The sequence below is a fragment of the Dipodomys ordii genome, unplaced genomic scaffold (assembly GCF_000151885.1).
Source record: "Dipodomys ordii isolate 6190 unplaced genomic scaffold, Dord_2.0 Scaffold161, whole genome shotgun sequence".
NCBI classification, from domain to species: domain Eukaryota; kingdom Metazoa; phylum Chordata; class Mammalia; order Rodentia; family Heteromyidae; genus Dipodomys; species Dipodomys ordii.
Genome location: NW_012267377.1, coordinates 1,303,145 through 1,317,691, shown reverse-complemented (window position 1 = coordinate 1,317,691; position 14,547 = coordinate 1,303,145). Strand labels below are relative to the sequence as shown.

At 43.5% G+C, this 14,547-nt stretch overlaps 2 protein-coding genes across 2 annotated transcripts in view; one reads left to right on the top strand and one right to left on the bottom strand.

Annotated features, from left to right (window-relative positions):
- Sugct (succinyl-CoA:glutarate-CoA transferase) overlaps positions 1-8,190 on the bottom strand; it is a 637,858-nt gene extending 629,668 nt beyond the window's left edge. The window contains exon 1 of the mRNA XM_013033004.1: positions 8,024-8,190. Within this exon, the coding sequence (XP_012888458.1) occupies positions 8,024-8,123 (100 nt within the window). The 5' untranslated portion in view covers positions 8,124-8,190. The remainder of the gene's footprint in view (positions 1-8,023) is intronic.
- A 433-nt stretch (positions 8,191-8,623) lies between these two features.
- On the top strand, positions 8,624-10,522 carry Mplkip (M-phase specific PLK1 interacting protein). Its single transcript, XM_013033009.1, has 2 exons — positions 8,624-9,050; positions 10,016-10,522. The coding sequence occupies exons 1-2, from the start codon at positions 8,712-8,714 to the stop codon at positions 10,214-10,216; spliced, it is 540 nt and encodes a 179-aa protein (XP_012888463.1). The 5' UTR covers positions 8,624-8,711; the 3' UTR covers positions 10,217-10,522.
- Positions 10,523-14,547: the final 4,025 nt, after the last annotated feature.

The window sequence follows — 14,547 nt, the reverse complement described above, 5'->3', positions numbered from 1 at the left end:
CAGCACCACATAAGCAAAAAGAAAAAAGCTGGAAGTGGCACTGTGGCTCAAGTGGTAGAGTGCTAGCCTTGGGCTGAAGAACTAAGGGACAGCGCCCAGGCCCAGAGTTCAGGCTCCACGACCGAACCAAAAAAAAAAAAAAAAAAACTAACAAAATATACCTTGCCCATGTAAATGTAACCCCTCTGTACAATATTTTCACAATTTAAAAAAAAAAGATTTTTCCACAGGGGAAAAAAAAGCTAACAAAATTAGTTGGATGCTGGTAGCTCAGACCTATAAGCCTAGCTACTCAAGAAGCTGAAATCTGAGGATCATGGTTTGAATTCAGCCCAGGCAGGAATGTGCATGAGATTCTTATCTCCAATTAACCACGAAAAAGCCAGAAGTGGAGTTATGCTTCAAGTGGTTCAATTTTTAGCAAAAAAAAAAAAAAAAACCTAAGGGACAGTCCTCAAGTTTAAGCCTCAGGACCAGCACACACGTGCACACACATCTGCACGCACGCACACAAACACACACATACACACACATGCACACAAATCTAACAAAATTACTAACATTTTTGTATCAATAGAAGTTAAAAATTGCCATTTTTGGTGTAAATCCCTTCAAAAAAGAAAAATAGGTGGGTGGATGGATAGATAGCTCTATCGGTCACAAAAGCTAAACCTGCTAAACAATATCATAATTTGCTTTGTATGTTTGTTTATTTGAGACAGGGTCTGTGGCTGGTCTGGTACTTAATGTATAGACCATGCTGGCCTCAAACTTGTAATCTTACTGCCTTAGCTTCCCAACAATTCAAGAGCCAAGTTCCTAGACACCAACCAAGAGCCAAACATAAAATTATCCTTCTAGAGACAGCAGCTCAAGGTCTTCTGTGTCACGTCTATTCTGTACAAGATTATGTTCATCCAACCTCACACCATATCATTACTGACTTATCCCACTTACAGAGCTTTTATATATCTATTTCAGGATTTAAACTATCTGGTTTATTTTTCCTATATCAACATGAAGTAGTTGCTTCCTGGATAAAAGGTAAATATTTTTCCTATTTTCCTTTAAAAAATTTTTTTTACATTTTACAAAAAGCAGTCTATCTTCTGCTGCTACCATAGAAAACTAAAAGTGTGTAATCTGTTCTTTATTTTTAAAAAAAAAGATTTGTTTCTTGTGGTTCTAAAGATTACAAATCCAAGAGAGCATGGTACCTGCATGTGACCTTTGTGCCACATTCCTCAGGACACAAAGCAAGAGGAGAAGAGATTGCCAAGAAAATAGAACTGGCCCTGCCATAACCCACTTTTGCAATAACTAACCTGCTCCTGTGGCAACTGCCCTAATTCATTGTGAGGGCTAAATCCTCATGATCTAAACATCTCTTAAGGACCCACCTACCAACATACTGACAGCTGCATTTCAATTTCAACAAGATTTTGGAGGGGACATTCCACCCTGTCAAGTTTATTATCATTAGTACCTAATGATATCATCAATATCTAACAACATTAAATTTTTAATTTAATCACTTTAAAACAAACTTCTACTGTTTGCATCTGGGAAATAATATGCATAAACTTAGATTTTCTTCATGTAGAAGCATCACATCAGTAATTTTATGATAGTCAAAGAAAGCTTTATTAATATTAATGTCTGTTATTATTATTAATATCAGTGTTATGTCTAAGTGAAGAACATTAATCTGGAAAGAAGAAATACAAATAGAACATACATTTGGACTTGTGGTTGATTACTACAAAGGCTTCAAGATTTAATAATGCAGTGGAATTTGTGAGACTCGTAAAAATAAGCTGGTTCTAATTCCTTCTTTATACCCAAGAAGATCTAAAGATATTTAAATGATAGTAAAATCTAGTGTGTTCAGAGCAGGCCTATGCTACAGAGGGAGCTAATCATACCACTGTACTTTCTTGTCATACTGTTAGCAGTCCTTAATATGATACAGCCCTATAATAAAACTGATAACCTAAAATGAAATCGCAGGAAATATTAAGTTAAAGATTTTGCTGCAAAAAAGTGATAATGCTCTCAGTATACATACATATACTCCGATAAAGAAAGATGTATCTACTATAAAAAGCATTACACAGTAAACTTTTAATCTCCCCTAGCCTCCCCCATCCCCCGCCCCCACCAGGCTTAAACTTTGGGCTTGGGTGCCATCTCTGAGTTTTTATGTTCAAGGCTAGCATTCTACCACTTGAGCTACAGTTCCACTTGTTTTGTTTTGTTTTTGTTGGAGTTTTTTTGTAGTTTAGTATAGATAAGAGTCTCATGGACTTTCCTGACTGGCTGGCTTTGAACCATGATCCTCAGATCTCAGCCTCCTGAGTAGAGAGGATTACAGGTGTGAGCTACCAGTGCCTTCCCTGAACTTTCAATCTCTATTTATCTGTAGCCTGGAAGGAAACTTAAGTTTCTGAAGCAGAGGTTAGAGTTATATCAGTAAAGGCTGAGGCAGGGCTAAGGGTATGACCCAAGTGGTAGGGTGCCTGCCTAGCAGAAGGCGTGCCCTCAGTTCAAACCTCAGTACTGCCAGGAAGAAGGAAGAGGAGGAAGAGGAAGAGGAGGAGGTGGTAGAAGAAGAAAATAAGGAGGAGGGGCTGGGAAGGTGGCTCAGTGGTAGACTGCTTGACTTGCATGTATGAGGCCCTGGGTTTGATTCCTCAGCACCACATAAGCAGAAAAAGCCAGAAATGGTGCTGTGGCTCAAGTGGTAGAGTGCTAGCCTTGAGCTGAGGGACAGCGCCCAGGCCCAGAGCTCAGGCCCCATGACTGGCAAAAAAAAAAAAAAAGAGGAAGAGGGGGGAGGAGGAGGAGAAATGATGAAGGAGGAAGAGTTTGAGGATAGCCTGAGTTACACAGCAAGACCCTGTCTCAAAACAAAACAAAAAGAAATACACAATTTTTCACACCTAAAACTTCACCGAAGATTCAGTGAGCATTAGCTAGTTAGGACTGCACAAGAGGTTGTTTGAATCATAGAAGAAAATTTTCAGAATTATGAAGCTGTGCTTTTGTGAGAAACAAACTATCCAACTACCACCTTCCCCTAAGAAAGGGAGAGAAGGCTTATCTACCAAAGGTAAGCACAGAGGCTTTTGAAGAAAAGAAGATATCCCTGGCTTCTTTAACTCATGTAGAGTGCAGGCAAACATCACCAGGGCATAGATAGGCTTCACTGGGTTTATAATTTTGAAAATTTCTTCAAAGCTCTGGGTTTATATCTCTTTAAAACATACATCTCCTGGAAATTCTCAAACTATCTATTTTGTCATCTTATAATTTCCAGGACTTGGCCTTTAGCCCAGATTCCAGATTTCTCCATATAGAAAGTCCTAACAATGCAGAAACAGGAAAATATTTATTTCTTGTTGTGTCACAATAAAACTAAAAGCAACCAAAGTATTGGTATTCACAGCATTGCTTAAATCTACCACCTACCTAAAATAGTGTGGTTCAACACTGGAATTCCTCAGAGTGATCCCAGAGTCTCTTAGGTGATCACTGACTAGGGAGAGTGAAGTAAGAGTCCACAGTGAGCTCAGGGGCTCCAATCCCTGCTTTGTTTTTATTTTTTATACTGGTACTGGAGTTTAAACTGAGGGCCTGGGCACTTCTCTTTAGCTCTTTTGCTCAAGGCTGGTGCTCTGTCAATTGAGCCACAGCTCCACAATCCCTGCTTTAATCCCTGTTCTTCTACTTTTATACACTAGACTCCCAAGTATAGTATTTTGAAAGTAAAGCTCAATGAAAAATTTTAAAAAAAAAACTGAAATCTAGTTCCAAAAGAAACACTCTCTCCAAAAAAGGAAAAAAAAATCTTAATCTAAATAAAGATCCACACAGTCTTATAGAAACAGACAGGTCTCATTTACCTTCATACTTAAATTTCCCTGTGATGGTACCCATAATTTGCCTTAAATTCTAAATTTCTGAAATATATCCCTATCACAAATGTAATCAGTTATTTCTGGAGCTCTTCATGTAATTCATTAATATAAATTTTCTTGCTTATCTCCTCCTACCTCACTTTTTTCTGGTATTTGAACTGAGTTTAGTGCATGTTAGGCTGGTGCTATACCACTTAAGCCACATCTCCAGACTTGTTTTTAATTACATAATTGTTTTTAACCCAGTTATCTCTAGCAGGTCACACCACACATTTATTCAAGCTACATCGGGTCCAGCATCTGTTCTTTTTTTTTCTTAACAGCTTTCTTTCTTGATTTCTCTTGGTATTTGGGGTTGAGCTTATTTTAAGGTGGTGCTGAAGTAACTCCTGAGCCTGTTCTTTTGTTCAGCAGCAGACATTCTCATAAGCCTACATATCCCGGGTCACTCTACCAAAATAAATTCTATGCCCAGACCTGGGTTTTGCTGGTTATTGGCTGGTCTTGTGAAATTTTCTGCCTAGGCTAGCCTCCAACCATGACCCTTCCACTCTCAGCAACCTGAGTAACTGGCATTACAGGTGTGAGCTACCAGCCCAGCTCCTTGATTTTCTTCTGTCTGCTGATGCCTCTGTATAGAATGCTACTTGAAGACAGATCGAAGCTTTCATGGCCCCATCCATGATCATGCTGGGCCTCCCAATACAGTGAAGCAATTCTGTATGCACTAATGATGGCTATTTGATAACAAAGAATGTGAATTGCCCTTTTTCCTCCACTGGGCAGTCACCATAAACTCATATCCTGTCCTTGACATCCATCATCCCAGTTCTTCACTTTTCTACCTCCAGGAGACCCAACATGAAACCTCCTCCCTCTTCCCTCTTCCTCTGAAGCTAACACCACACACCAAAATTCCATGCAAACAGATGTATGAGGATGACAAGGGCACCACATCAGACACCAGACTAGAGCCTGGGAAAACCCTAGTCATACTTACAAAAAAATCAATAGTTAAGGTTGTAGCTTTTAGATGTAGAGATTACACCTAAAAGAAACTACTTAGTACCACCTCCAAAACTTTACATATTCGTCATATTTTTATTTTTATTTTTTTGCCTGTTGTGGAGCCTGAACTCTGGGCCTGGACGCTGTCCCTCAGCTCTTCAGCTCAAGGCTAGCGCTCTACCACTTGAGCCACAGCACCACTTCCGGCTTTTTTCTTTTTGCTTATGTGGTGCTGAGGAATCGAACCCAGGGCCTCATGCATGCAAGTCAAGCAGTCTACCTCTGAGCCACTTTCCCAGCCCCATATTCGTCATATTTTTCAAAGAATGGACTTTATATTTCTTAGGCAAAAAAAATTATTCTAGAATTCAGAATGCCTGTGTTCTGATTCCAGCTCTGCTTGCTATAGGAACTCAAGCAAGACATTTAACTTCTCTTGGTCAATTTCTTACCTATATAGAGGAAAGTCTCAGAAGTCATTGAACCAGATCTGAATTTCATGTAGCTATTAATGATTCACTATCTGTCGGTCATCAGTGTTATACTTATATGTGCTGGCATGTCTAATCTACCTTCAAAATTTTTCTGCTGTATACCCCCTTCCAACTTTCTAATGCAAATTCCTTTGTGTGAGATAAAAATACTCCAGAAGCATGAGCCTGATACCTTATGCTGCATATCTTCAGCAGTTATTAAAATAAATGTAGACTTGGCACCAGTGGTTCACATATGTAACCCTAGCTACTCACAGGAGGTTGAGATCTGAGGATCCAATTAACCATCAAAAAAGTCAAAAGTAGAGCTATGGCTCAAGTAGTAAGAGTGCTAGCCTTGAGCAAAATAAGCTTAAGGATAGCATCTAGGAACTGAGCTCAAGCCCCAGGATCTGCACACATACATACAAATAAAAGAAAGTAATTTCAGTTCCCACCACCTGCACATCTCTGACTCCTCTGTAAGTAGACTGATGACATAAAAAGTGATATTATGTGACTTATCCATTCAATAATTTTATGACTGTCCAACTGTTAGGGATGAAACAAAGCACAATGTGTTCAGAAAAGTAAATTCTAGGAGAGCACTGTGTAAGAAAATGAGAAATCAGGAGTCTTGTAGGTCTTAAACATATCATTAAGTATCCATGGCAATGCATTACCCTGTCTTGATTGAACTCTACGAATTAGGTCTTCTGAAGAAAAGACATGTCTTCTAGCCTGGGCTACATAAAGTGGCTTTGTCTCAAAAACAAAACAAATGAGGTGAACCAAGTTTCTGTAGAATAAACTAGCAACATCAAGGGGGGTGCAGAGATCAAGCTGAGGAGACTGCACACTCTTCATGTAGGCAAGTCCCACAAAATGTCAGAAAGGCGGAATACATAGAAGAGGTGCCACGAGATGCACCGGCTGACTGAAAAACACAGATCCAAGCTGCCCATTGGGCTGACTTAATGAAGTTCTTTATGATTCTGTATCCCCCAAGTTGGTTTCCGGATTCATTAGTATATTCCCATTTCCAAATTTTTAAGGAGTAAAAAGTTTTACTAGTCAGGCGCCAGTGGCTCACATCTGTAATCCTAGCTACACAGGAGACTGAGATCTAAGGATCACCGTTCAAAGCCAGCCCAGGCAGGAAAGTCCGTGAGGCTCTCATTGCCAGTAAACCACCAGAAAACTTGAAGTGGTGCTGTGACTCAAGTGGTAGAGCACTAGCCTTGAGCTGAAGAGCTGAGGGACAGATCCCAAGCCCAGAGCTTAAGCCCCACAACCGACAAAACAAAAACAACAAAAACCTACTTTTTAACAAAATGACTACCATAAAGTGGCAACATGTTGGGGGAGGAGGAGGGTTGGAGCAGTGGGAGGAGGAAAAGGAATGGAGGAAGGAAGAAAGGTAAGCAAATGTAGTTGTTATATGCAACATACATTATGTAAAATATGGACTATGTACCTTGAAGGTAGAGATGGGAGGGAGAAATAGAGAATGACATAAGGAGTGGCATTGACCAAGATACATTGTCCTCATAAGCTGACATGAAATTGTAACATTACTTAATAACATTTTTCAAAAAACAAGTTCTAGCTGGGCATCGGTGGCTCACGCCTGTAATTCTAGCTACTCAGAAGGCTGAGATCTGAGGGTCGAGGTTCAAAGCCAGTCCGGCAGGAAAGTCCCGTGAGACTCTTATCTCCAATTAACCACCAGAAAACCAGAAGTCGTGCTGTAGCTCCAGTGGTAGAGCACTAGCCCTGAGTTGAAGAGCTGAGGGACAATGCCCAGGCCCAGAGTTCAAGCCCCATGACCGTCCAAAAACAAAACAAAACCAAAAAAAAAAGTTCTATAATGATCTAGTAAACTTAAATTTCATCCTCTACCTGAAATTCAAGGACAAGTACTCTATACCAGGATGTGTTTTATTGTGGATTCGGTGGCAATCTTGCATTTTAATACACTTTTCCTTTATCACTACACGGTAGGGAAACAACCAGGATTTTTTTTTTTTTTGGTCGGTGGTGGGGCTTGAACTCTGGGCCTGGGCGCTGTCCCTCAGCTCTTCAGCTCAAGGCAAACGCTCTACCACTAGAGCCACAGCGCCACTTCCGGTTTTCTGGTGGTTTATTGGAGATAAGAGTCTCACAGACTTTCCTGCCCAGGCTGGCTTTGAACCGCGATCCTCATATCTCAGCCTCCTGAGTAGCTAGGATGACAGGCGTGAGCCCCCGGCGCCCGGCTACAACCAGGATTTTAAGAGCCACATTTTGCCCTTTCTGAAAACCTGTCACTCGGCTTCCTGGCCTACTTCCACTGAAGCGGAGGGGCAAAGTGCGGCCTCTGTTGGGACGGCCTACCCCCAGTTACCCAGGCAGCGGGCTGCGGCTGGGAAAGGCCTGACTAGTACCACCCGGGTGTGTGGGGGCCAAGTCTGGAAAGTCGTCTTTTAAAGTTCGGGACCTAACCCGAGCCGCGAGCCCCTGGGACCCCGGCCTGGCGGCTCAGAGGGGAGAGAGCGGGACGGGAGGACCGGACACCGGGGGAAGCGGAGCACCGCCGGCGGGATCCCCACCGCCCGCCCCTAGCCGGGGGTCTGCGGGTACCTGACTGCGGGCGGCCTGTCCACAGCCCCCTCCCGCCGCCCCAGCCGGAGAGGAAGCTAGTTCTCCACAGGGCCGCTGCCCTCGCCAGCGTCGCCAGCATCGCGCGCCTCACACCTCGGCGGCCGCAGGGTTGAGGGAAAAGGAAACCCGCTCGGCGGCGCCGCTCACCGCCAGCAGGGGAGACCACAGACAGCCGGGCCCCGCCCCCGAGATGGCCCCGCCCCCGAGATGGCCCCGCCCCCGAGATGGCCCCGCCCCCGAGATGGCCCCGCCCCCGAGATGGCCCCGCCCCAATGGGCCCGCCCCCGGAAAAAGCCCCGCCCTCCCTGGACACGCCCCCGCTGCGGGCCCCCGCCCCGCTCAGGACACGCCTCTGTCTGGTCGGGCGGGAATCACTTCGCGCCTTCCGCTAATTGGCGCCTTTAAATATGCGGATCCTACCAAACAGTGCCGGATTTGGGAAATCCATGCTAGGAACGATCTGGCCTCGGTTTTCCCTTTTCCTTCCTCTTTCACTAAATCCAATCACGCTCGGCGGAACCTTTGGCTGGTGGGGATCCAAGTGCGGTCCGGACGAGCGGACGTAGGACCGTTTTAGGCCCGGACTTCCGGCTGTCTCGAGGCGCTTCGTTCGGTGCAGTTCCGGCGGGACAGCGCGGCTGTGAGGCTTTCGCCTCTTGTACCTGACATGCAGCGACCGAATTTCCGACCCCCGACCCCTCCTTACCCCAGCCCGGGTGTAGGAAGTTGGGGTAACGGGAGCAGCTTCCGGGGTGCCCCAGGCGGAGGAGGGCCGCGGCCGCCCTCCCCTCGGGACGGGTTCGGGAGCCCGCACCGCACGCCACCGTTCGGGCCCCGGGCTCGGCCCTACGGGAGCAACCACTCTCCACGACACGGCGGCGGCTTCTCGGGGGGCCGGTTCGGGTCCCCGTCCCCGGGCGGCTACCCCGGCTCCTACTCCAGGTCCCCCGCGGGGTCCCAGCAGCAATTCGGCTATTCCCCGGGGCAACCGCCGGCCTACCCCCAGGTAAACCTACCAGGCGGCGTTTGCCGAACTCTTCCCGCCGTGGCAGGCAGGCTGTTATGATTCCTTGACGTGATTCTTTGGTGTATAATAACGAATGGTAGCCCTATTTCATAGACGAGTGAACTCAGAGGCTTCGAGCATCTGTGTCTAAGTACCGTAAGTGACAGAGCCCTTACGCACAGATTTCCTTAGGCCTCCATTTCCTCTCCGTCTCGCAACCTCCCCCCCCCCCACCCCGGCTCTCAGGGGAGAAACGCGAATGACTCCCCGATATATAGCGTCTGTGGTTATAGGCTGGTCTCATTTTACTGTAACTGTTACCTCCCCCCTCCTTGCTTTTTTTTTTTTTAATTTATCCTTTCTTCGAGCTACCTTGCTTCTTCTGCTCCCAAGTTCTCTCGAGGGCAAAGTTGGTGGTAGCAGATATTTCTTGTTCTTCAGTGAGAACCAATGAAAAATAGGCTGTATCTCTGGTGTGGCGAAGATTTCTTGGGCCAACAACTTGGATTCACGAGGTGTTTTTCAGAATCTTTGCTAAACCTGCTACACCTCCTAAAGCCTGAATATAGGAAATTTTCACGTTCTAGCAACCTTAAAAAAAGAAAATCTTTAAAAATAAGCCTTAATTTCTTAATGAAGGTGTGTTTCTGGGAAAAATTGTGTCACTAATTGGACTTGAGTCTGTTATCACTTGCTATTGAGTATGTGCAGGGTTAGTACATTTAAAGCTAAAAAGTATTTGAGGTGACAATGTGCAAGAGTTATTAAGTATGCAAAACTAGTTTAAGCACTTTTAACAAAAACAACTAAAAACATTAAAGGATGCATAAACTTTGTAGTGCAACATAATTGATTTCACATAAAAACTGTTAAAAAGCAATGTGATTTCCTACTACCCTTTAACTGAAGGATACATACCAATTATCTCTAGTAATTTTTTTTAACTGATGATTTTTTTCCTGAAGGGTTCTCCAAGGACATCTACACCATTTGGATCAGGGCGTGGTAGAGAAAAAAGGATGTCTAATGAGTTGGAAAGTTATTTCAAGCCTTCAATGCTTGAAGACCCTTGGGCTGGCCTAGAACCAGTATCTGTAGTGGATATAAGTCAACAATACAACAATACTCAAACAGTCACAGGCAAAAAAGGAAGATATTTTTGTTAACATTTCTGAAATTCAACTGGAAGCTTCATGTGTCAGGAACATCTTGGACAGAACTTTAACTTGTGCAATTAAGTTGAACCCCAAAATGAATAATCATTAGTTGGACCTTCTTGGCATTTCTCATCGTATCATTGCTGTTGTCATTAGAGGAGAAAGTAGGACAATTTAAATATTTAGCTCTGTGAAAGTGCCTACCACATTTAGAAGTTTTACAGTTTTCATATATTTAACATTCCTGGCTATATAACAGACATTTGTCTTCTAATGCTTTTCCAATCCTTTAAAATAAAACATTTGGTGTTTATAGTTATAGTGTGGTTGTGTGATACGACTTTTTAAAGTAGAAATACTAAAATAATGCTCTGTAGTCACTATGAATTTGGAGATGACAGTTTTGAAAACCTAGGTAGTTAAACCATCTCGAACAAAAAACAATTCTTTGTTCATAAAGGAAGAAGAGACTAGCAGAGTTATATTCATATTTGACATAACCATTGTTTTACATTCAAATTCATCTAATACTTATGTAAATATACCTTGAAAGTTGGACATAGTGGCTCTTGCCTCTTGGCTGCTCAAGAGGTGGAAACCAAGAGCATCACAGTTTTCCAATACAGGTAAAAAAAAACACAAGACCTATCTGAAAAGTAGGACTGTAAAATGAGCCAAACCTCAATACTGCCAAAAAAAAAAAAGTCGAAATTTATCTAAAGTCATGGAAACTCACTTAGCATAAGTGTATGCTCATTTATACCAGAACCCATGCATAGCTAGATTGTGTTCACTCTGAATTTCTCCGTCTCTCAACATTGTAGTTACTTTATTTTCCCTTAAGGACAAAAAATATACTGGTCAGTTTCTTCACTCTGACAAGAGTCAGAGCCGAGGAAAGCAACTTAAGGGAGGAATGATTAATTTTGGCTCATAGTTTCAGTAGTGTCAGTCCAGAATCAACCGGATCCAAACTTTAGACCTCAGGCAGCAGGCAGTGTCACTGTGGGAAGAGAATGTGGCAGAGGCTCCCCTCCTGGGGGCCAGGAAGCAAAAAGACAGGAAGAAGGGGTAAGGTAGGGACACATCCTGGTGACCTACTTTCTCCAGCTAAGCCTCACCTCCTACTTTCCACCTCTTCCCTGTAATACTATCATATTAGGAACCCATCTTAGGATTCCTCCATTGTTTATTATGTAAAAGCCTCATAATTGAAACACCTCTCAGTAATTGGACCAAATAGCTGGGAACTGTTTTGCACCCAAGCCTTTAGGGTGAACAGTTCATACCCTGCCTGAAACAGGTGGCTGTTAGCAGAATTTCTAATCTCATTAACAAGAAAAAAATTCCATCAGTCTGAAAGAAGACTGTGGATCCTATTTTTGTATTCTTAAGCTGCTGTGTGTGACCAAGGGAGTAAGATCCAATTGCTTTGGTAATAGACTTCCCCCTAAGCTGAGAGAAAGGTCTGTGATCTTTAGCCCCACTTTGCCTACCTGGAATAGGCGAGTGGTTTTCCAAATAAAGGATACTAACTATCTACCGATATATAAATAGAGAATGAAAAAGTGAAGGAATTTTACCCAGTTATTAAAACAGAATTAAGTCTTGCATAACACAACTCTTACATATTTTGAGTATCTTCACAAAATATGAATATGAAGATAGACCTTAGTTAAAATTTTCTTTCAACATTCCTTAAACACCTGAAGTTAAATACCCTCTTGTTCGAGCCATACTCAATCCAGTTTTATTTGTTCACAAACCCTTTGTCATGGAGGCAAAGAATAACAATGGAAGCATTTTAGGTTAAAAACTCCATAAGCCAGAATTTAGGGAATACTATCTACTCATTACAATCTGGATGAATTTGCTTCCTTACTCCCTATTTCCCTATTCCCTTTTTCTCACATATAAGATGAGAAAATTAATAGTATCTGTGTCAACAAACAACTCCCCCCCCCTTGTGTCTGTGTTATAGATGTATTGTGTTTGAGGAATAAGTTGGTTTATATGTGTGAAACTCAGGCCAGGGCCTCGCACATAGTAAGCACTTAAGTGCTTGCTCTTTTCTCATCTAACTCTTTTTAGAATAGTGCTTGCAAAATATTAGGCAAAAATATTTCATAAATATGGAAATTGTTTTTCCAGTCCTAGGGCTTGAACTCAAGTCCTCAATGTAGTAATTATGATTACAGGTATTCTATTGTTCTACCTACCCTCTTGGATATGGGACATTCAGCAATTTTGTCCAGTATTTTAAATAAGTTTTATTCACCAACATCGTTCCATATATGTTGAGGTCATGGTACATGATGAAGTTTGATAATTATGATTGTAAAAGTCTCTTAGAGGAGGCCTGGGAAGGTGGCTCAGTGGTAAAGCACTTGCCTTGCATGCCTGAGGCCCTGGGTTCGATTCCTCAGCACCACATAAGCAAAAAGAAAAAAGCCAGAAGTGGCGCTGTGGCTCAAGAGGTATAGCGATAGCCTTGAGCTGAGGGACAGCGCCCAGGCCAAGTTCAGGCCCCACCACCGGACCCAAAAGAAAAAGTCTCTTAGAGGATATTGGGTTATTTTGCAATGATGGAAAAGGACGTTAAGACAGTCATAAGGGAACATGCCTATAATCCAGCTATTTGGGAGGCTGAGGCAAGAGGATTTTTGAGTTCAAGGACAGCCTGGGCAACCTAGCAAGATCCTATCTCAAAAAAGAACAGGAAATTAGGAAAAAGTTTGTCAGTATATTTATATGATTTTTGAGAGACACTGAAGTGTAACTCTGTAGTTTATGTGCATTTTCTCTGTTGTACTTTAAGTGAAATATTGAAAGTGAACATTCTTAGACATCACCAAAATCTACTTCCAGGAGTCTTTTTCGGACTTTAAAATATTTGTCTTCATGAAAGGTGCATATACCATTTAGTAGTATATTCAATTATCAGTGGGGGTTTTTTTTCTGTTTTTATTTTTTAGGGGTATATGTGTGCTAGTACTGGGACTTGAACTTAGCCTAGGCACTATCACTCGAGAATGGCACTCTACCATTTGAGCTACAGCTCCACTTCTGGCTTTTTTGCTCATTAATTGGAGTGGAAGTCTTCATGGACTTTACTACCCAGGATGGCTTTGAACTGTGAGTCTCCTGAATAGCTAGGATTATAGGCATGAGCCACCAAGCACTTAGGTCCTGGGTGTTTTTAACCGATGAATTGAAAGTTTATGTCCTGCATGCAATGACTTTAAAATCTCTTTACCCACTCACAATTGACAGAACTTGTAGACAATATGCATGTCCTTCAATAGAAGAATGGACTTGGTGGCAAACTGGTACAGCTTGAGCAATGGGAATGCCCTGGAGAAACTGTCTTTTCCTGAGAAAAGCCATATGGCTCAACTGTATGACATACTGGACAAGGCAAAGATTATCAGTGCCTGGGTATTATAAAGCTGGGCACCAGTTGCTCACACTTGTAATCCAAGCTTCTCAGAAGGCTGAGATCTGAGGATCACACTTCAAAGCCAGCCAGGACAGGACAGTCCATGAAACTCTTACCTCCAATAAACTACTCAAAAAGCTGGAAGTGGCTCTGGGGCTCAAGTGGTAGAGCACTAACCTGGGCACAAAGAGGCTCAGGGACAGATCCCAGGCCCGGAGTTCAAGCCCTGGGACTGGGGGGGAAATGGCATGAGAAGAGGGAGGAGGAGATAAAACATAGGATTTGTGGGCAGGGATTGTGCCATGTGATTCTGTAAGGAATCTGTAAGATGGATGCTGTAATTGTATAAACCTTCGGGAATCTATAGGCTGTATAGCATAGAAGCCCTACTGCCAGCTCTGAAATAGTAATCTATCAATAGTGGCTCATAAGTTACAATACATAGACGCAAATACCAGGCGCGTGCCTGCTGCAGTGCCCTGGCGTTGGGCTTCGCACTGCTGGGCGTTAGAGGTGCATCTTCTGCGATAGGTGCCATCCAGGACGCTTCTCCCCTGCTCCTGAGTCCCAGCTCCTCGGAGACGACTGGCCCCAGGGTAGAAGTGAACGGAGTAGATGGGGCATAGAGGACTGCTCCTGCATCTTCATCCCCAAGGCCGGGATACCCGATCAAGTCCCCCAGCTTCGAGGCTATAAATCCATTGACTCAGGCCAACGGCAAATATAGTCACACTCGTTTGCAAGCCAGGCCCATTCCCCATCATCGGGTGGGCTTGGTGTCCTTTGGTGGCTCCCCACCCAGGGGTCCGACGGCCCGGACCTGTGATGAGCTGCGGCACCGGCCCAGTGTGCACACCCCGGCCTGGGCTGAGCCCTGCCCAGCAGCCCGTGCCGCTTTCCT